The sequence below is a fragment of the Bipolaris victoriae genome (genome assembly GCF_000527765.1).
Source record: "Bipolaris victoriae FI3 unplaced genomic scaffold scaffold_13, whole genome shotgun sequence".
NCBI lineage: Eukaryota > Fungi > Ascomycota > Dothideomycetes > Pleosporales > Pleosporaceae > Bipolaris > Bipolaris victoriae.
The window spans coordinates 315,156-337,346 of NW_014575379.1; the positions used below are offsets into that span (position 1 = coordinate 315,156).

General features: G+C 49.5%; 7 protein-coding genes across 7 annotated transcripts; 2 read left to right on the forward strand and 5 right to left on the reverse strand.

Moving 5' to 3' along the window:
• Positions 1-198: 198 nt before the first annotated feature.
• On the reverse strand, positions 199-2,514 carry COCVIDRAFT_34760 (hypothetical protein; the record flags this gene model as incomplete). Its single annotated transcript, XM_014704764.1, has 6 exons — positions 199-543; positions 594-780; positions 844-1,167; positions 1,213-1,459; positions 1,579-2,266; positions 2,377-2,514. 6 exons carry the CDS (start codon positions 2,512-2,514, stop codon positions 199-201), a joined length of 1,929 nt encoding a protein of 642 aa, XP_014560250.1.
• Positions 2,515-4,127: 1,613 nt separating this feature from the next.
• Positions 4,128-7,604, forward strand: COCVIDRAFT_89761 (hypothetical protein; the record flags this gene model as incomplete). Its single annotated transcript, XM_014704765.1, has 2 exons — positions 4,128-6,386; positions 6,447-7,604. 2 exons carry the CDS (start codon positions 4,128-4,130, stop codon positions 7,602-7,604), a joined length of 3,417 nt encoding a protein of 1,138 aa, XP_014560251.1.
• A 1,695-nt stretch (positions 7,605-9,299) lies between these two features.
• Positions 9,300-10,305, reverse strand: COCVIDRAFT_89781 (hypothetical protein; the record flags this gene model as incomplete). Its single annotated transcript, XM_014704766.1, has 2 exons — positions 9,300-10,139; positions 10,207-10,305. 2 exons carry the CDS (start codon positions 10,303-10,305, stop codon positions 9,300-9,302), a joined length of 939 nt encoding a protein of 312 aa, XP_014560252.1.
• A 718-nt stretch (positions 10,306-11,023) lies between these two features.
• Positions 11,024-13,507, reverse strand: COCVIDRAFT_13072 (hypothetical protein; the record flags this gene model as incomplete). Its single annotated transcript, XM_014704649.1, has 2 exons — positions 11,024-11,422; positions 11,474-13,507. 2 exons carry the CDS (start codon positions 13,505-13,507, stop codon positions 11,024-11,026), a joined length of 2,433 nt encoding a protein of 810 aa, XP_014560135.1.
• Positions 13,508-14,384: 877 nt separating this feature from the next.
• On the reverse strand, positions 14,385-16,848 carry COCVIDRAFT_89884 (hypothetical protein; the record flags this gene model as incomplete). The annotated part of the gene is made up of 6 exons (XM_014704767.1): positions 14,385-14,447; positions 14,538-14,812; positions 14,868-14,997; positions 15,048-15,308; positions 15,359-16,553; positions 16,760-16,848. 6 exons carry the CDS (start codon positions 16,846-16,848, stop codon positions 14,385-14,387), a joined length of 2,013 nt encoding a protein of 670 aa, XP_014560253.1.
• A 1,803-nt stretch (positions 16,849-18,651) lies between these two features.
• Positions 18,652-20,118, reverse strand: COCVIDRAFT_90014 (hypothetical protein; the record flags this gene model as incomplete). The annotated part of the gene is made up of 2 exons (XM_014704768.1): positions 18,652-19,037; positions 19,095-20,118. 2 exons carry the CDS (start codon positions 20,116-20,118, stop codon positions 18,652-18,654), a joined length of 1,410 nt encoding a protein of 469 aa, XP_014560254.1.
• A 1,648-nt stretch (positions 20,119-21,766) lies between these two features.
• COCVIDRAFT_23670 (hypothetical protein) lies at positions 21,767-22,127 on the forward strand (the record flags this gene model as incomplete). Its single annotated transcript, XM_014704684.1, has 2 exons — positions 21,767-21,911; positions 22,021-22,127. The coding sequence occupies 2 exons, from the start codon at positions 21,767-21,769 to the stop codon at positions 22,125-22,127; spliced, it is 252 nt and encodes an 83-aa protein (XP_014560170.1).
• Positions 22,128-22,191: the final 64 nt, after the last annotated feature.

Genomic DNA, 22,191 nt, shown 5'->3' on the forward strand with positions numbered 1-22,191 from the left:
GGCACCTACCTACTAAAAAGCTTATTAGCACAGAGCTACGACATCTCTCGCTACTACATATATCCGCGGCATCTAGGTCAGAACTACAACAAAACGCACGTATGGTATATAGTAGATCCTCAAGTATCACCAAGGAAGACTTTTTGGGAATGCATTGACAGCTGACTTTGCCTCTCTTGTATTCACATGTAACGCAGATCAAGTGCTGATTGAGGGAGCCGGACTACTACCCACCTCACTGTCGCTCTGCACACCCGAGTCAAGTTTTAAATACTGGGTTGCTAGCTTTGAGAGTTCTTTGTCGACGGGGACGTCCGAAATATCAACGATGCGGGGATGCCACCCTGACTGTGTCTCAACCATCAGACTAGGACTCTCATCAGCTGACGTTTCCGGCGTCTCTAAACCCTGTAGAAGTCTTGCTTCTTCCGGTCGGAGCTGGGACTTCATAATGTGGTATATCGTCCTTGTCATGTAGTAATTGCGGCCTTGTTCGCGCAGGCCTTCGAGAGCCAGAAGGAGACTCGATCGATCCAATTCAAGCTCTTCCGCGTTGTCGGGTTGTTGATGTTGTGCAAAGACATGAAGCCCACTTTTGAGAGTGGGGATGTTAAGTAGACATTAGCGGCTGTGAAGCCGTATCGAGTATAGTAGAGTCGTACGAGGGCATTGATGTCGCGCTTTGCGTTCAGAACAATATCTTTGGGAGCATACTCGTCATTGCACTGGTCACCGATAAAAGGCTGGCAAATCGTCATGATGACCATATGATAATCGAGGCTGATAGTTCAATCAGTCGAGTTCTTTTGATCTTAGAGGAAAAAAAAGAAAAGGATGGCTTACTGCATGAGAAAGTGAGCTGGGAGTACAATATTCTTTGGCTTGAGAACCGTAGGGAGGTCCTTGAACCAACTCATAAACCGACGCACGAATATCATTGCTTGCTGCGCTGAGAATGTTGAATTATTGCCGAACGACGCATGAGACAATTCGTTAAGGATTACCCTGAAGTCAGCTATAGCTTTGAAGTAATACCCACGATATGTCGGCGACAATGTTTGACTCAGCGGGTACCTGGTCCATATCTCGCCGTACCAGGCCGAGTTCGTAGAAGGATCAGTAGGTGGAACCTTGGGTGGATGATCCAGAACGGGTATGACTATCACTCTGGTATTAGTCGTCTAGAATATAATCAAGACACGAGGTACTTACCTATAAATGTTGAAGAGACACCATGCAGAAAAGTTCCTAGCGTTGCGTTTTCGCTCAGACTTAACCCGTGCATTTCCATCGAACAGCTTCAGATCTTTAGCAATAGCAAGACCTTTCAAGCCGTAGGCACTACCAAGCTTGTCTAAGCCGTAGATGTTGTAGACGCTATTGATGATCATCGCAGCCTGGACCGACGCAAGATTGCGATTTTTGCCGCTGACAGAGAGCATTTCCCAAATCCTCCTTGCTTCAGCGAAGAAACGGTATCAGAGACCATCAGGTTCCCAATGACGAAAGCGATTCGAAATGTTCTTGTAGCAGCACTATTAGGGCAAAGTCAGAGCAGTGATCTCGTGTATCAAAGACGCATCGTAATATTTACGCATGCATATGCTAGCGTGGCGTTCACTAGCGATGCGAAACTGCTGGACGTCTTCGAATTGAGCGATTTAACACTTGATAAATCCTCCAAGAAGTAGTCCTTGTGAAACACTGGCCAGAGGTGGTATTCACGTGTGAAATATGCATCCAGTAGCTTTCGCATAAGTCCTTCATCCCCGCAAACCGTAGTCCACTCCGAAATTCTCGTATTTTCGAGGCGGGGCTCTACAAATATTGCTGCATGGTATGCCTTCACGTACATGTCCTGATACGTCTGTGTAGATTTTGCTGGAATGATAGACTGTTGAGGCTCCGTCGTTGTAGGCTCGTGCGCCTTGGGGTGTAAGGCACGCTGTGAAACCACTTCGTAGATCAATGAGTCGAGATAGGGGCTCCAAGATGTCAGTAGCAATGCCGGCATATCGCGACTGTAAAGAAGCTCATATCGGAGTCTGGTTTCTGGTACAAGCTGCATTTGCAACAACAAATCGCCGTCTCTAAAGTGATTCAAGATAGCGCCAATGTCTCCTCCGGCCCTTACTCGTTTGAAAATATCGAATGCATCCTGTTCAGGTAGTGTTTGCATGAGTCCGAGCAACTCTTCATGTGCAGACTGTTTCTTTCGCAGATCTTCGTACTTTCGCTTGGCTTGGCGTGATTCTGTTTCGACGTACTATCGGCAAACTGTCTTGCGTTCAAGGCACACCCTACATGTTGGCTTCTCACTGGTACACTGCAGGATGGTTAACACTTCGACCGATGCCTCTCGAGGTGATGTGAAACCTTTATTTTGCTTATCCGACACGGTTCGCATGCCGGCAATCGTGGGTTCTTCTTCGGTTGGTTGTCTGTCGACCCTACTGGCGGCCCTCTGTCAACTCTTCCTGCTGCAGATAGTATTTGACGGAAACTTCTATTCATATTTCTAATAAGCACTTGCCAGATATGTTTCCGTCGTGGAGTGTAGACTTGCTGTTTAGCAAAAGGAACGTCAAGATGACGGTTGGTGGGGAAATAGCCCACCAATCATATTGTTGCAACATTTCACACCCAGTACATACACAGATTGCTGTGACTGGTCTCGAAGACTTCACCACGATAACAGCATCCATTTTGTCACTTTGCTCAGTTCAAATATTTGAGTAGTTTCCCCACGACATATTTCACATCCGTGCAGAGAGCACAGTACAAGAGATGTTCAAGGTGGTCCGGCCATGTAGCTAAAGCGGAAGGAGGCTATGGTTGCTATGGGATTGCAAAACAAGGAGCACTCTATCCTCACCCTCGCATCAGAGCCTTTGGTGGAAAACGGGCACATGGATTTATTAATATTTGCTTCCCAACTGCGGAGGATCTTGTGAGGAATTTGTTGAACAAAATGCTATCGAAGCAACGAAGGTGTGCAAAGGTATATGTGCCTTTCATGTTTTCCGAAATACTACTACGATAACGATAATGAATGCCGGTAGGTAAAGATTACTTCGAAGCTCTCGAAGAGACACTGTCTTACTCATAGGAATATGTAATCTCGCAAGACATCATCCAGATTGAGGTTGATGTACTCAGCAAGATGTGAAAGCTTAAAGAGCCTTTCTTCGCAAGTGCTCGCGTCAAAATCGAATGATTTGAGCCTAGAGCATCGAGCCTTTTGGTGTCGGATAATTCTTAATGTGCTAATCAAGTCACGAGGCAGCAAAAGGTATACTAGTAGGAGTCTTCCTAGTATGTATGTTTACCTGTTAGCCTGAATTCTCCTTTTTGTGATCCACACATAGAAAAATGCCAGCAAAAGCAAAGATAATCCACCCATGATCATATTCACTATCCAATCTTCATACAATTTTCGTGATAATTCGCTTCCAAACCACTTCACTTTCAGCAAAAAAAAAAGAATGGCACAAGGACCTTCGCCAGCTCAGTCATCTTCTTTGTACTGCGAGTTGGCGCATACGATGGAACATAAAGAGGTCTCAGCTAGGTGTGTTGGGTATATTTTGTAGCCAATCGAGAATACTTAAAACAGCGCAAATTTATCGGCGTTTTGTTATAAGTAAAGGAAAGCTTTCTTATCTTTTCTCCTTCATCATAGCGAAATATCTACATCGTTATCTTTAAAGCATCTTCTACTATACATAGCCTCCTAACAGAAAACCATAAAGATTTAGTATGTAATTATGGTGGACGAGGTTTAGAGTAGCGATCCAAAAGTACTATATGAGCAAGGCGTTTTTGGTATAAAAGAATGGAAAATTCAGCCAGTTTTACTTAGACAGGGATTCTTATAGTATGCTCCTTTGTGTGCGCTAAACCGCGGTACGCGTGTGTGAATGTACACAGCTGCAGCCTCCAAACAGCCACGAAATTGGCGTAGCTAGCCGAGCTGAAGGACGACACACAGCCACCGCCCCACCCGGATTGCTGCATCAACCTCCAGCCTTTTTCTGTTCAGCTAATTGTTGCCTGGCACTTATCGTACGTATCATGCACCTCGTCTTCCAAGCCATCGACCGTCTACCACAAGTCTACCTGAGTCGATGCGTCTTCTCACATACGACGAAGCTGATAACTTCGTCATCAAGAGCTTTCACGATGAGCCGATGCCTCCTTATGCGATACTTTCTCACACTTGGGGGGCAGAAAATGAAGAGGTGACATATGCAGACATCAACGATGGAGCCGGTCAGGACAAGGCTGGCTACGAAAAGATCCGGTTTTGCGGCGCACAAGCACGGCATGATGGCCTACAGTACTTCTGGATCGATACGTGCTGTATAGACAAAAACAACAGGGCTGAGCTTGTTTTCAGCATCCGGTCGATGTTTACGTGGTATCGGAATGCAGCACGATGTTACGTATACTTGTCAGATGTCACGAGCCCCACTTCGGCTGTTAACAGCGATCTCCCTAATCATCACGACAAACCACCTGATCGTCAAGCCCATCAATTTGAATTTTCGAAAAGCAGATGGTTCACGCGATGCTGGACATTGCAGGAACTTCTGGCCCCGTCCGAGGTGTACTTTTTCAACAAAAAGGGAAATGAACTTGGTGATAAGCTGTCGCTGATATCAGACTTATCCCGGATCACAGACATTCCTAAACCCGCATTACAAGGTGCGCCATTGTCTCATTTCAGTACCCAGCAGCGCATATCATGGGGAGAACATCGAAAAGCGACCAAACCGGTAGACAGTGTGTACGCTCTCATGGGCATCCTTGGTGTTAGCGTGTCTCCAATTGATGGGGAGAGCCCAACAGAAGCGATGAGACGAGTCGAGCATGAAGTCGACAGGCACAACAACTGTGTTCAAGACCTTCAATCTACCAATCCTCACGATGATAAGACACGCATTGAAGCAACAAAGGGCGGTCTGTTGGTCAACTCATACCGCTGGATTATCAATAATAGCACCTTCCAAAAGTGGCAGCAAAACCTTAGCACTCGACTACTCTGGATTAAGGGTGATCCCGGTAAAGGCAAGACGATGCTGATGTGCGGCATTATCGACGAGGTGCAGAAGACTACAAGACACAACAACACAGTTGCGTACTTCTTCTGCCAAGCTACCGACATGCGTATCAATAATGCTGTAGCGGTATTGCGGGGCTTGTTGTATATGCTTGTGATTCAGAATCCGTCACTTAGTTCGCATATTCGAAAACGTTACGACCAAGTTGGCAAGAAGCTATTCGAGGACGCGAATGCCTGGGTAGCCTTGTCACAGATTTTTGTGGACATAGTGTGCGACAAAGACTTGAACACGGTTTACTTATTTGTTGATGCTCTTGATGAGTGCGTCACAGATTTACACAAGCTTCTGGATCTAATAACTCTTACTAACGCCAAATCGCCTCGTGTAATGTGGCTGGTGACTAGCCGAAACGAGAGCCATATCGAGCAGAGATTGAAGTCAGTCAGTAACGAGGCTAGGTTAAGCCTAGAACTGAAGCAAAACGCAAGTCAAATCACGCAAGCGGTAGAAGACTATATTGACCATAAGTTATCTTCACTCGATGTTCTTGAAGGAGACAGCGTGCGCGATGAGATTCGAGATGAGATGCGGAAGAAGGCCAACGGCACTTTTCTTTGGGTCGCCTTGATGATACAAGAGCTCGAGAAGTACGACTGCTTCGATCCTTTAGCGGTAGTGAAAACAACTCCAGCAGGTTTAGACCAGTTCTACGATCGAATGTTGGCCCAGATCGAGCAGAAACCAAGGTCTGCAGATATTCTCCGGATTCTACTTTGCACGATAACAGTTGCGTTCCGTCCACTCTACCTCACTGAGGCAGGAAGTTTATGTGCACTACCAGGACCGACAGAGATGCACCGAAAAATTGTAGCCTCATGCGGCTCATTCCTCACCATTCGCAGCGAACAAATCTATCTTGTCCATCAGTCAGCAAAAGACTATCTTAGCCAGAAGATGCAGAACAATCTTCTTCCTTCTCCAACTATTATTCACTACCAGATATTCACTCAATCCATCAAGGTATTATCAAGCACGCTGGAACGTGATATATATGCTCTAGAGCAGCCAGGTATCTCAATCGACGTAGTGAAAACACCTAGCCCCGATCCGCTCACGAATGTACGTTACTCATGTGTCTACTGGTTTCACCATTTGGACTTGTCGGGACGCATTTCCTCCGAGAAATTCGACTATGAAACTGCAACAGCCATCGAGGGATTTATAAAAGAAAAGTTCCTGTATTGGGTCGAAGCTTTGAGTCTTTGTAGAAATATGTACGCATTCAGACTAGCAATGCTTAGGCTACGGATAACATCATGGGTACAGTCCACATATTCCACGTTTTGCGCATGCATAATTGGACCAAACTGACACTTATAGAAACTTTTCAAGGGGAACAGCCTTTATCATCTTATTTACGACGCATGTCAATTTGAAAGACGTTTTGGAGATATCATAGAAAGATATCCTCTTCAAACATACGTATCTTCTCTACTATTCAGTCCAACAAGTAGTCTGATAAGACAGCTATTTCAGCACGAGAAGCCAAGACACATTGTTATCCAGCCAGGAGGGAGCGAAGGCTGGGGTAAGTTCCCAGGTACAGCTCCGAAGCCAAAAAGGACTGTTAATCCAGTCGTGTTCTCGCCTGACTCGACAAAGCTAGTGTCAATGTCAGAAGACAAGACAGTCACAATCTGGGACGCACAAAATGGGTTGTGCCTCCACACGCTTAGAGAGCATAACAACACTATTCATGCTGTAGCTTTCTCACCGGATATGAAAAGGCTAGTGTCAATGTCAGAAGACAAGACGGTCAAGATCTGGGACATACACAGTGGATTCTGTCTGAAGACGCTTACGGGACATACCCGCCCTGTGAACTCAGTAGCCTTCTCGTCTTTGGCAAGGTTAGCTTCAGGGTCACGGGACAAAACAATCAAGATATGGGATACACGTACAGGAGCATGCGTACGGACGCTGATAGGTCATACCTGCATCGTCAGCTCAGTGGTCTTCTCACCTGAATCGACAAAGATAGCGTCAGCCTCATGGGATAAGACAGTTAAGGTCTGGGACGCACATACTGGGGCATGCCTACAGACGCTTATAGGGCACAAACATGTTGTTAGCTTGGTAGCCTTCTCGCCCAGTTCAAAGAGACTAGCTTCAGCATCCTGGGATAAGACTGTTAAGATATGGGATCCACATAGTGGGGCGTGCCTGACGACTCTTGAGGGCAATGGTCGCATCAAATCACTAGCGTTCTCGCCCGATGAGCTCTCTATCCGGATCAGTGGGAGCAATCTCTGTCTCAGTAACTCCGTTGATCTCACCACTAGTAACGCCAATCCTGAACACGCCCACGATACTAGAGGATGCGTTGGTCTGAACAAGGACTGGATCACACATAACGGAGAGAATATTTTGTTGATTCCTCCAGAGTACCACTCTAGATATTCAGCTGTAAGAAACAACATGGTAGGATTTGGTATAACGTCTGATATAGTGTGGATATGCACCGTTGGGCAACCATAGTTTCTTGGGAGATACCAGTCATTTTATTCTCTTGTCTTTTCTATCCTTTCTTGTCATTTCCCTAACCCTGTTCACGAAAAGTATGTAGATGTACGAGGATATGCATACAAACGGGATGTGATCATGAAAAAAAGAAAACAGGATATCATTGTGAACTCCTAGGAACCAAACAAACAGGATTTGAAGCCGACGTGCCTGATGTACAAGAAAAAGGCTTCTTGAAAACCGGCGGTGTGCGCCACAGCCTCAATGCAATGCGATGACGCAGAACTTAGAGTACAATGCCTATCGCAATGTACAATGCGTGCATGCCGCAGCGCTATCACCACGAGCCGTCGCATACCAAAACCACAATGTTCGCGGAGCGTAACTAGCTAAAAAAAATCAAAAAAATCAACACTACGTAGCAAATCCCTCCACGCCACACGTTGTTGAATTCGTATTACAAAACTCCGGATTCAATTCACAACGACCCGGCTGTCGCCTATGCATCAAGTCTCGATGAGCTTCTCCACCTAGTATCATGAGTTTATCTCCATAGAAAAATTACACGTATCATCTTACCATAGGGATTTCATCGAGGAATTTAGCCTCCATATGTAAAGATATGAGCGATCAAGCTTGTACAAGTTGAAAGGCGAGAAGCTTAAGGGACTGTGAACGTGGGAATCATGTCTTATCATGAGCTTGAGTGTCTCTCTACTACAAATTTCAGGTCGAAGATTTGACTAACCTGGAGCTTCACGTGCTACCAAGATTGGTCATTAAATAGCTCCCATTGTGACTCCAAGACTAGTACTGGTTGTTTGACGCATGGCTTGTCCATCCAACTGTCAGCGCAAGGCACAGCTTACTACCTATGTTCCTCGTAACCTCACGCTATTCGACATGAAACCCACGTACCTAAACATCAAAGACACACGATGTTCGAACAGCGCATTTTTCCTTCCACGTCTTACAGGGGGGGGCGGATGATAGTAATCTCCACGTACCATCCACCGTTCCCCCCAACCAGACCCCATTACACGCACTGTCAACGCACAACGTCAGGCCATGTGTCACTACACTTCCCACTCGAATCCCATAAAACCAACATCAAATGAAACTTCACCTGATGTCGATTGTTGACTTGCGTCTGGGGGTACCAGCCAATCCGCGCGCACTCATATCACGACACTGATAGCGAGTGATCGGTACGGAACCGTGGTTCGCACAGGTAAGTTCGGTACACACACACACGAAAGGGTCAAGGGAAGGGTAAGAGAGAACTGGTATACATATATGTGTCAAGGGAAGAAACAGGACTGTGAGACCCGCACCCTTTTTGTTTCCTTTGTACGTGGATTCTCGTGTATACGACTAAGACAGCGTCTGGGGAGCTGAGCAAGGCAAGGGTGATAAGAGTGTGGTGCAGCAGTGTCAAGTACGAGGGGAAAGAAGAAGCGTATTGAAACAGGATAGGTATCAGGTAAACAGCGGGGGAGAAGAAAAAAAAGAAAGCCATGGCAACTCGAAGTATAGAAGAGCAGGAAAGCAAGCGCCGCCGCTTCTACCGGTACATAGGCGAACTGCTGTGTTTTGCAAGATTGGATCCAGCATGGATATTGCACCGCGATGAATACGACTGTTACGTCGGGTACTGAAAAAGCTTCCAGCTGGATGGAGGCAAAACAAACCACCAAAAACCAGCAAACTTCACTTCATCATCTCTCGAATCGTAACTTCAACCGACACTGGTGTCCTCCCCGCCTCGCTCAAGATCCCCTCAAGCGTCGCATCCTCAATCGCACACTCGCCTTGCTCCAGCGCTTCATACGTGCTACTCCACCACTCGACCGCCGCCCTCTCCATCCCCATCCTCTCCACATAATAATCCTCGTACTCCTTCCTCCCCACAACCCTCACCCTCACCTCTTCCCCCCTAATCTCCCCCACCAACCCCGCAATCTCCGCCAAAGACCTCGTCTCCTTCTGACTGAGATAAACCGTCTTACCCACCCACATGCCCGGTCTATCCGCAAGCACCTTCGCAGTCGCAAACCCCAAATCCGCAATCGCCGTCCAACTCACCCGTCCATCCCCCGCAACCAGCACTTCCGTCCTCTCCTCCCCCCTCAGACCAAAGTAATACCCAAAATACAACGGCCAACTCTCATTATACAACCCTTGTCTAATCACCGTGTACTCCACCACTCCCCTGCGCTGAAGCTCTTCAAGATACTCTTCGGTGCGAATATGCGCGCGCATGACACCTGCCCGCGAGGGCCGCGAAAACGCTAGCGAAGTGTAGTAAATATGCCCAACGCCTACGGCGACGGCGGCGTCAATGGCGGCGCGGTGGTGCGCCTCGCGGCCCGACCAGAGCGGCGCGTCGTTGTAGTCCATGGCGATTGCGGGTGTGGAAACGAGGAAGAGGCGCGTGCATCCTGTGTATGCGGTGCGGAGGGAAGCCGGGTCTGAGTAGTCTGCGTGGCGGATGTTGAGGGAGTGGGTGTGCAGGTGGGAGAGGCGGGGGGAGGAGGGGGTGGTGGAGGTCTGTTTGGGGGAGGGGAGGTTGTTAGTTGATGCATTCTGGAGGATATGGGGGGATGGAGAGACTTACGCAAACGACGAGGTCCTTTGGGTCAATAAGGTTATGCTCGAGGATAGCGTTGAGGACTGCGCTGCCTAGCTTTCCAGTCGCACTCGTTAGAGCCAACATGTTGTCGTAGTTGTTCGACAATATCGTCTCGATATCACACCAGTTGTCCTCGCTCTTTCTTTTCTTTCTCTTTCTCTTCTTCTCCAAAAATTCAGCCTTTTTCTTTAGGCGTCTCTTTCCAACTTCAACACGTATTTAGTGATTGTGTTGTGACTTCTCCGAAAAGAAACGGCATTCGTCATCTGGAGAGATACAAAACATTGGGAAGCCATGACGTCTACTGATAATCAAGGGTCCACAACAAACCTACGGCAATTGGGAAACAACCAAAAAAAAAAACACCCCCCAGTGGGGCTCGGACATTAACTTAGCCGCATAAAATCCGAAATTGGTTCGGTTGTCTGTAACGGGTGATTCCCTGATTTTTGCCTAGATACCAAGAATAACACCTAACTGACATGCGTTCTCAAACAGTAAAAGTATGCATTTGGACAAAGTCCTCAATATCAACATTTGGCTATATATGACCCTTTATATGCAAAAATCCATCTCGTTCCCTCTTCCTTTCGCCCTGTGATAAAAAAAACCCAAAACCAGTGGGGGTGGTACCGCACCCCTCAAGTCACCTGGGACAAAAGAAACGCCGATAATGATGCTTGCTGAAATTCCCAACCCAGCTTATATACCCGCTGGTTTTTAAATGACCGTAGATATTCGTCGTTAGATGCAAAGAAATACAAAAGAACAAAATAAAACAGTGCTTCGATATTAGAAGCGTCTATGCATAGCGTACACTGCTTCGATGTACTGGCGGTGGCATTGGAACATCTCCGTTGGGCGGATTCCCATTCGGTGTCCATTGACCTGGTTGCGGTCCACTTGGTGGATATTGGTTGCGACTGTTGTTGTATTGAGTCATTTGTGGTTGACCGATAGGGTCGCCTCTGTGTCTTCTGCCCTGGCTGCCAATTTGGCTGCTCTGGTAGGGCATTGGGGGTGGTCGAGCAGCGGCGTACTTCTTGAGTCTTGATCGACGACGGTAAGAGCGCAAGCAACAGCAGAAAATACATAGGAGAAGAGCACCACCAACTCCTGCCGCAATACCAATGACGAGGGAGAGATTGCGTTGGATCCAGGTGGTGATTTCTTTGCCGACAGAGCCGCCTTGGCAAACACCCTAGACATTGTTAGTAATTGAAGAAAATAAGTAAATCATGATTTGACATACGTTTTGACATGTGCCTCCTCCTGTACAGGCGGTGCCGTCCAAAAAGTTTTGTTGCAGTCCGTAGCATCTGGCACCAAACTCCGGGCTAGCACAGCTGAGCATGCAGTTACTGTTGTCGCAAGCATAGGTATCGTTTCCTTGGGTGTAGCTTCCCATGATAGTCTTACACTGCATGTCTCTGCTTGTGCATTGACCAGAGGCACAGGTGAGGCCATTGCCGCAGTCGGTACCATCGGGCTTTGTCTTGTCCTCGGGGCAGTATGGTGAATTTCCAGTACAGGTCTCCTCGGGGTCACACGTGCCAACCGAACCGCGGCAGACTGTGCTGGCTGAGGCAAACTGACAGCTGCGGCAGCAGTCTTCGTTGGAATCGTCGCACACAGCATTGTTGATGAACTTGCAAGTTTGCGGGTTGCAGCAAGCATTGTCCTTGCAGCCTGAAACGCCACCGCAATCACACTCCTCGTCGCCTTCGACAATACCGTTACCGCAGGTTGGTCCAGATAGCAGGGTGACATCGCGGTTGTTGGTGAGACATTGAGATTTGACGCTATTACGTCCAAGCGCTGAGCAAATATTGCCAATAGTACAAGGGGAGAAGCGCGAGATGCCATCTTTTGTCGAGGGATTCATGATGAAACCACCATTTGCGTCGCAAGAGCTCTGAGAGAAAGGACAACATTGTTGCGCATTGACGACGTCTTTGTTGGCGCATGTTTGTGATGTACAGTCGTGTACGGCACCATAGGTATGGCCTGTTTCGTGGGCAATGACTTCCCATTCGTTGTCGGTCCTGATGACTACGTTGGCACCGGCAACTGTCTCGCCAGCTTGTCCAGTGTTGTCTTGAGAGCCTGTTGTGCAAGCTTGTCCAAGCCAGGCGAGTCCGACGGCGGATCCAGTGTTGCAGGTTGACAAAAGGGTCCAGTGGGAGTAGCTGTCACTTTGCTGTCCTCTCCACTTGGAGAACTGGTTCAAACGGTCTTGAATGGTGATGCTGCTGCTGCAGGCCTGGTTCCAGGGTGTGGCTTGTTGTTGCTGTGTCGGGCAATCCGATTCCGTGATGAGGAGATTGGCGACACCAAGTGAAATGTTAAAGGAGCTCTCAAAAACCTCGGAAGCAGAGTTCATTGCGGCGATGATGTTGGATTGCGTCTTGTTCTTGTCTCCGTTAAAAGACGACACATATGTGCAGTCGGCAGCTACACCAACAAGCGCAACCTTGCGAGTACTGGGACAGCCGGCAGTCTTGCCAATAGTGGACGAGAGATCAACACCTGCACTATTGCCTCCAGATGGTACGTCATCCTGTCGCTTGAACATGGATGTGATGAGAGATGGCGACATTGCTGATGCCTCGTCTCGCGCGCGCATGCTAGCAAAGACGGGATGGTGTTCTTGCGTGTTAAAAATAAGGTCGTCGGACGGACATCCAACTTCTTTTGATCGTTTCTTGAGTTCCATGTTTTCATCAGAGTTCCTGCCTTTGCCCATATCCGAGTCGCGGAACACAACCATGAACTCTTTGGGACGCAAGTCGACATCGGGATCCTCGTCCATGCGCGTGGCCTTGTAGCTCGAAGACATCTTGACATGGTGGTGATCGTGGTTAATGGAAAAAGTGCCTTCGAACAGCGGTTCCAGACCGTCCTCGCGTAAGCCAATGCGCGCCCATCCGACATTGTCCCATCGATTACCCCTCTTCAACCACGCCTTGCCCTTGTAAACTTTGTGTTGCAACCGATCAATCGGTTCGGACCTTGCTATTGATCCGTCTGCGTTGAGATGTGTTATGCGTCCGCCGTCCACAAACAGGTCATGGTTAGGCTCGAGGCTCAGGCGGATGCGCTGGCCCGACACATCAAAGGCAAGGTCGAAGGAGGACACGGCGGTCACTCGATGTGTCTGTGTGAGGATGTCGGCATTCTTGACGAGGGCAATTCTCTGCAGCGGCTCGCGGGCGCGCGAGGCAGCAGAAGCGACAGTGGCAAGGCCAATGACGAGGGCAGTCTGGAGACTGCCAAAGAGGCGCATTCTCGCTCGAGTGGCGGTGCTCTCCGTTCAGGAGATGGGCGAGGGGGTGGTGTAAAAAACAACAAGGAGGAGCAGGGCGGATATCAAGACAACGCAGCGAGAGACATGGGTAGGGAAAAAAGGACGATGGAGTATGGGACAGAGACCAACAAAGAGGCAAAAGGGCAATTACTGAGCAAAACGATGGCTAGACGGCGGACAGCGGAGAGTCGTAATCGCTGTGCACAGCCCCCCTGCCAGCCACTGTCTTGGCAGCCGGCAGCCGGAAGCAGAGGGGGGCCTGGGCGCGACACGGATGAAACTATGGCAGCGATGCTGCTGGACGCGACACCCTCGTCACTCTATACGCGGGCATACGGCTATGCGGCTGAACCTTGTGTGCACAACTGCTGTACAACGGTTGACGAGCTGCCTGGCTGAGCCCCCTTCCCCCTCCCCTTTCCTGTCTGTCGGCACCCAGCGGGAACGTGTGCGTGGTTCATCCAACCTGTCAGAACTGGTGGTGTACCATACCACCAAAACATGATAATAATACTATACTTACATCCATACATCATTCCTGACTAAAGTACCTCGACACATGCATGCAGGCATACCTGAGACATCGGACAAGCGCCCAAACAGCACCTTTCTTGTCCCTCTCCCCGCGCATACCGCACCCGTCTCACCATGGAAACGCCTGTACTCGGCCCATCTTGCCCTATAACGATAATCAACTAGACTACTTTGTGTTGCGCCGCTATCCCACTTGGACAATCACCCTCGTCCATGCCTGCTCGCTGGTTGGCCGCCCTCTGCCGACATCCCCACTGAACTCCCAACTGTTGCCCTCTCAACCACTGACAGGCCTCTGACAACCCTTGCCAAGTCGAGCCGGCTATTTCTTCTTCGCCTGGTGCACAATGTCGATGATCTTGTCGACTATCGACGGATCCGAGAGCTGTCCCACATGGTTAGCTCGCATCTTCCACAACAATACGCGGCCTCGTCATCACCATGCAAAAATGGTTGGCCGCATGCCTCGACTTACCGTTGTGATGTCCCCCAACTGGTCCTCCTCTCCAGCCAAGATCTTGCGCATGATGCGACGCATAATCTTGCCCGATCGCGTCTTGGGCAGGTCCGGCACTACAAAAATCGCCTTTGGTGCGGCAAACGGCCCAATCGACTTGCGCACTTGCATTACCAAATCCTTCTTGACCTGATCGCTAGTCTCGGCACCGTCCTTGAGCGCCACAAACGCGTTGACGGCTTGGCCTGTCAACTCGTCATGGATCCCCACAACTGCCGCCTCAGCCACTTGATCTGCGTAATCGTTAGCCACGTGCATCTACCACCTTGTCTCTGCTCTTTAGCTTACGGTGCTCAATCAGCGCGGCTTCAATTTCTGCTGTAGACAGTCGGTGTCCCGATACATTGACAACATCGTCAACGCGTCCTCGGATCCAGTAGTAGCCCTCGTGGTCACGTCCCGCACCGTCTCCAGTGAACTACCATGGTTAGCCTATATTAGAATATACTCCACATTCTTTAGACTCACGTAGTAGCCCTTGTAGACCGTCAGGTAAGTCTCCATGTACCGCCTGTGTGCTCCCCAGACTGTGCGTGCCATGCTAGGCCATGGCTGCTTGAAGGCTAGTACACCCTCAACGTCGTTGCCGTGGATCTCCTCGCCCGAGACCGGGTCAATAATCGCAGGCTCAATACCAAAGAATGGGAGAGATGCTGATCCGGGCTTGGTGGGCGTGATACCTCCCAGTGGCGTAATGACGTGAGAGCCAGTCTCGGTTTGCCAATAGGTCTGTCAAGCATCAGCACATGATTCCAGATATATACTGAATCAAAACTCACGTCAACAACATGCGCCTCCTCCTTGCCAACAATCTCAAAGTACCACTTCCACACCTCGGCCGCAATCGGCTCACCGACGGAGCCAAGCACTCGGAGTTTCTTCATGTCATGCTTCACGTGCTCGTCGCCCGCACGCTTGAGCAGTCGCAGCGCGGTCGGCGCAACATAGAACTGAGTGACATTGTGCTTGGCGACAATGTCCCAGTACCGTGAGAAGTTGGGGTAGGCAGGTGTGCCCTCGAAAACAACAGTGGCTACACCAAGCAGCAGAGGCGCATATACGACATATGTGTGGCCAGTAATCCAGCCTACATCACCACCGCAGAAGAAGACGTCGTTGTCGTGAATATCAAACACGTACTTTCCAGTCGCCGCAGCTCCGAGAAGGTAGCCACCAGTCGTGTGCATGACACCCTTGGGCTTACCAGTCGAACCAGATGTGTAGAGCAGGAAAAGGGGGTCTTCCGAGTTCATTGGCTCTGGTGCAATGTAGCTGGGCCACTTCTCGACCTCTTCGTGCCACCACCAGTCCCGGCCCTTTGTCCAGGGTACTTCAGCGCCGGTACGCTTGTAGACCAGGCAGTGGGTGATGCCGGGGCATTGCTTGAGAGCATCGTCGACAATCTTCTTGGTGCTGATGGTCTTGCCGCCACGCTTGCCCTCATCGGTGGTGATGACAACCTTGCACTCAGCATCGTTGATACGGTCGCGCAGTGAATCAGACGAAAAGCCAGCAAATACGACGGAGTGGATAGCACCAATACGCGTGCATGCCAAGAAAGAAATGACTGCCTCGGGAATCATGGGCAGGTAGAGAGCGACAGTGTCGCCTTTTCGTACGCCCATCTCCTTGAGTGTAAAGGCTAGCTTGGAGACCTGGCGGAGCAGCTCTCCGTATGTGATGATGCGGCCATCGCCCTCGTCGTCAGCCTCGTAAATGATGGCGGGCTTGTTGGGGTCCTTGAAGGCATGGCGATCAACACAGTTGTAGCTGGCATTCAGCCTGCCCTCTACAAACCACGCATTGTCGCCGTGCTCAAAGCTGCCCGAGTGTACCGTCTCAAAGTCGCGCTCCCACGTGAGCAGCTCGCGTGCTAGCCTGCCCCAGAATACCTTTGGGTTGGTAATCGACTCCTTGTACAGCTTCTGGTATTCCTCTAGGTTGGCCAGGTGCGGCTTCGAGTGCGGATGCTTGCTGTTCCAGGAAAAACAATGCCACTCGTCAGCTGCTGTTTCAATTGCTCATTCATACGACAGACGATTGCGCGCGCCGCCATTCGGCCTAACGCTCGGCGCCGCGGGGTCACCCCGCCCACCTCGTGAGCTTTGGAGCTTGGATGAACGCCGCAGCTGTCATTGTCTTGGTACATGATGTAACAACCAAATAAATATTGCACTCACTCGAAAAATGCCTTGGGGACGTGGAAGGTGTCGACCTCGTGGGCCTCGGCCACGACTGGCGCCGTGGGCTTGACGTTTCCTTCGGACATTGTGTTTTTTCTTTGCAGACGGAATGTAACCTTTGGGGGGGGTGGGGTGACAAGAGGAGCCCAGCTTCGGCGCGCTGCAATTTCGCGACGAGGGTGCTCTAGAGCGTCACAGAGGAAGGGTTACGAGCCGCGGGCGAGAGCGAGAAGGTGCTGGCTCCAACAGATATTTGTAGTATATGTCTCAATACCGGGTAAAGGGGTCGGCGAATATGTGATGACCTGCGGCAGGGGCCCCCAATTGAAGCTGCTTGCTGAATCTTCCGGAAACCGAACTCGCAAAGCAAAGTGGAGCTGGCTGCGCGCGTCTATTTGTAGTCGGCCTGTCTACGAATGAGGCAGCTGGGAATGTGAGCAACAAGGGAAGAAGGGTTGTACAGCAGAATGTAGCCGATGGGCCAACGGCTCGACTTATGAAGACCTACCTTTTTCCCACGGCTACCCTCAGTGCTTGCTGTAACCCCTCGCGTGTGCCACTCGCGCGGGGACATGGAATATGACGAAGAACCCAATGCTTGTCTTTGGCTGGGCCCACCCTCCTTTGGTGGACACCATGAACCAATGCGGATAGCAGGAGCCACGCCTGGTGCCGCCTCCGTTGCTCCGGATTACTAGTCCACCGCGCCTGTAACCCTACCACCCAGTCAGACCATTTCCAAGTGCCGATCTCGCCCTCACTCTGTTCTGCATGTCGTCCACTGGCCACGAGGTTCGCGCCGTATTCACCATTGCGTAGAAGGGTATCCTGACATGCCGTCCGTCGGGTGCAGGGAGGTTTTTTTGGAGGTCCGAGATGCAAGGTATCTCCGGGTAGACAGCCGGCCCGCGGATTCGCATTACAGGAGATACATATGTCTGTAGATGAGTAGTTTTGGAACACATATCATTGGTCGCTTTTGGTGCCATGAGCGCGGTTTAGCATTAGCGTGCTTGATGGTACTTTTGTCTGGAGCATGACCGGATAATAGATACGTAGCTCGGCGAGAGAGAAAGAGGCCGAGATACTCTTGTAAAGGCTCGTGGTATAAGGTTGCCCACTTGCAATGCAGCTAGAATGAAATTACCGCATTTAAAAATGGCAGCTGGTGGAGCTAATCGCATGTACCTCCCTGAAGGAATGGGGCTTGAGCATGCGATGCGACAGGCATCAGCTTTGCGCCCCTTCGGACGTGGGGAAGGGACCAGCCATTTCCCGAGGCAAAGGTGCCGGCAATTCCTACTTACTGCTCCACGCCCAGTCGTGCCTATGTGCGCTTATGCCAACTGTTCTCTTGGGTGGAGACTGCTTCAAACGACACATGTTGGGGTGTTGCAACAAAAAAAACTTCGTCATGTGCAGTAGTAGTAGTATGGGCTAAGCTTTCACCACACGTGTGAGTAATTCATCCTGTCTCGTGTTCGTCGTCGCCCACTCGGCTCGAGTTGTCCGTATGCTCGCAGGAGTGCATGGCAATAGATCACACCTACGCCATCTCACAGTAACGTTGGGTGTGCTGCAAAGCATAGAAATCCTGGTGCCAACGTCTACGCATCTTGGCATCCATACATCCGTCGTCATAGCGACTGGCTTTCCATCCTAGTCACTACTACACAGCATTGGCTGACGTTTGCCCGTGTCTAGGCACGCACAACTGTATACCTTGGGTAGCCAATGAGAGACAGGGGCCCAGCATTGGCGGTACGGAGTTGAATACGCGAAACCCTGCAGAACTGTCTCAAGTATCTTCACTTGGCCATAGTCAACGTGGTCTCGTACGCCTTTCCAAGTTAAAGGAGAAGTATTGGCAATGGAATCATATGTTTGGTCTACATACCCATGACTGTTCCTTCCACTACCCTCGTTTCCTGTTCATCGCCAGTTGCGTTTGTACGCCTCACCAGTGCTGGGTTGACTAGCACTCCTCCTCTACCAGCTCCGTCCCATTCAAACTTGTATACATCTGGCTGCCCGAACAGCCATATGCTTATCTCTCGTGCTTCTATGATAATAGACGTAAGGTCTTCGTCTTTTTGCTGGTCACTACATGTGGGGTTGGCCCATGGGAAAAACGTCATGGAAAAGTGTTCAGCGGCTTCGCGGGCACTGGATTGAATCGCCCACGATTGAGCCGACTCGGGTGTACCAGATGTACTAGTGTAAAGGTACACAGAGGTTCGTTTAAGTAGAGAAGCTGCTGCCGTGACGCCCGGGTCTATGCAAAGTGTTAATGGTATTTGGTGGGAGACCCAAGTAAAGAAGAATGACCTACCGGAGCTGTTGCTGTGCCTCTCAGACTTTATATTCCTGAGTTCTTCGGGGAATAGTGCACCCATGTGTTCTTCGTCTTTGTGCCAACTTGTTATGGCCATCACATACGACACGAGTGCATGCTTGAGCGCAGTAGTCGGATTCGAGCACTCTTGCAACATTTCCGTCATATTGACGCCCTTTGCTCCAAAGCTAGCAATTCCAGATTCCATGCTTGGTGTGACGTTGGCATGAATGTCGCGATAATCTCGCTCTATATGCTCATGCATCTTCTCAAATAACGCCGATACTCTATCACACACCTCGCCGTCTCGTGCAACAGGTGGCAAGAAACCAGCGATATCCGTGTGTGTTGTGTGATCCACAGTTACCGGAGCTGGAATTGCGGGCGGAATGGGTCGTCGAGCCAGCATCGGCGTCTGAGGCACCTGTACGTAAGGGCTATGCATGTCTCCTAAGCTACCAACGCTCTTTTGTACCATGGTAAGCTCAGGCACTGAATCTCCATAACCCGGGTATCCTCTGCCACCAATGTTGGTATTCTGTTGTCTGTTTCGTCGCTTGAAAAAGAAGAATGCTGCAAGAAATGCGAGTGCTGCGCCTATGACCAGAGTTCCGACTGCGATTCCCACTACTTCTCCTGTACTGAGTCCGCTGTTATCGTGTGCTGGTCCTCCCACACTTCCCGCTGTTATCGAACTTGGTTGTGAGCTGACTACAGTTGTCGATAGAGTAGGATCTACACTTTGAGTTGGAAGTATCGTAGGCGTTGTGACGTTGGCAGTCTGTACATCTGTTGGTTTGCCTCTTCCAAGACCATTGGATTCGACTGCAAGCGCAGAGCCATCAGTAGTCCTTGGAAACGACTCAGATGTGTCGAGTTTCGAGGCCGCTCCTCCTGCTGTATCCGAATAACATTTAGGTATATCATTTTGTCCATTGCATTCTGGAGGAGCTGCGTCTCGACCCTGTGGATGAGGTCCCAGTACATTGTCGAAGGCCCGAACTTTCAGAAGCCGTACCATCTCCACGAAGTCCACAACAAAGAGTGGAGCGAGTAACAGGAAAAATTAAAAGAATATCGAGAAAAAATAAGAGGAGAAGCAAAATCTTCCGGAACGAGGCGAGCTGACAATAAGACTTACCATGCCTCGCATGAGGCATCCAGCTCAGCCTCACATGATTTAGCAGCGAGCGGAGTCCGACCCATCCACCTGGAACTCTTTATTGCTTATTGTTCCACGCCTTTCACAACTGACAATGCCGCACAGTGCGAACACCATACCGGTATAGTGCTGATGGTCCCATAGAGTTCGACCACACATGACCAGTGTTAATACGACGAGCTGGAGTTCCATGCTGCGCTAATGTGAGGTTTGGGGGCCTTTTCTGAACGCGGTATAAACATGGCTACGCAGCCCTGTCTGCACAGCCTCCATAAGCGTGATTGCAGACAGCATACTTACCGGACTTGGTCTCACACACCGAATCACCGGTAGAGGATATTGATGAAGAGGGGTGTTTAGTTCATCTGGTGTTATCACAAGTTAAACTCGATGTGGTTTAGCGCCCTCTTTGCGTTCTGGGAAACTTTCTGTCAGCTCCACTACTACCTCAGCCATCTCAGCTCGTGTGCAAGGTGCATACGTTGCGCTCACAAGTCCAGTAGCGCTACAAACACAGACCTGCTCTTGCTTTTTTCCCACTCAATTCTATCCTCAAAGCCTTGCTAAACTATTGCACAAAGAGCATCCTGCGCTCTTTGTTTTCCTGCGCCTTGCAAAAACCAAGGCACTAGCCAGGCCTGCTATAAATAGCACAGCGAAGCCACTGCATCTGTTTCTCTTTAAACAAGCAATGACTCGGGTTGACGTATTGACCGTACTGGGGTTTGGCCGAGATAGTGAAACCTGTCAGCCTATCGGAATAATTACAACCCTACACGGATCGTGCAATCGTATAAGAATCTGATCCTACTTTGTATGCCTAATATTATGTATAGTGTCATCGTGCACAAGATTTCTGAATCAACACGAGTATTGTAGCCCTTTCTATATACAATGGATCATGATGCTTCTGCATACAAATATGCATCCGACATATTCATTGGCCATGTCGCAATATCTGGATCTGGGCAGCACATTACTCATTAGACAAGAGTGACAGCCAGCTGACAACATCTGCTCAACCAAATTAGTACCATGCAGCAGTGATTACCAAAAGACAACATGCAAATTCCAACAACGAGTGGTAATCCTTCAAGAATCTCGCGCCTACAACCGCGCGAGTTTTCTCATCCCGCCAATGTAAGTACAGCGTTGCAATATGAGCTCATACCTTCACAATACATGACATCAACTACTATAATCAATCCCTCTTTGATTACCTTCGACCCCTAGGCACTCGCTCAACAAGCATCCAACATTACAAGTGCAATTCCCCAAGAACCAAACACCAAATGTACATCCATAATCAACTCAACACTACGTATTTGCCGACCACAAAATCTTTGTCGACCCATGTCCACCCACATCTTCAAAAAACTATATAAAAAGACCCGCTTACCTCCATCACAAGACCAAAAAAAAATAAGAACCAAAACAACCATTCAATAAGATAGCATTCATCTCCCTTCACAGTCTCCTCACACGCCCCACACCAACCCCCCCAAAAATGACAGACTCCAAAATGCTCGAAACAATGAACGAACACAGTGATCCCACATACCTCATCCCCATCCTCGCCATTGATCTCCTCCTCACCATGTTCCTATTCCTCGCCTTCGCAGTACTAGGCCTGAAATTATTCAGACTAACATGTATGTATAGAACCCCCGACTTTCCTGTTCCATTTTGGAAGTTTTGCTCTTATTGCTAGTGGCTCGGTTTTTTGGGGGGAGGAAGGCTGGTGGCTGACGACAAAGTTAGACAAGAATGAAGCATTGTTGTACCGTCGACTGCGAGAGATTGAAGAGGCACGGGATCAGGCTAGAAAGGTGCCTTCGTCTTTTGGGGGGCAAGGGGAGAAGGTGTAGGGATTGGAATGAGAGGAAGAGTTTTGTTAATGAGAGAGTGTAAAAGGGAAGGAGGGAAGAAAGG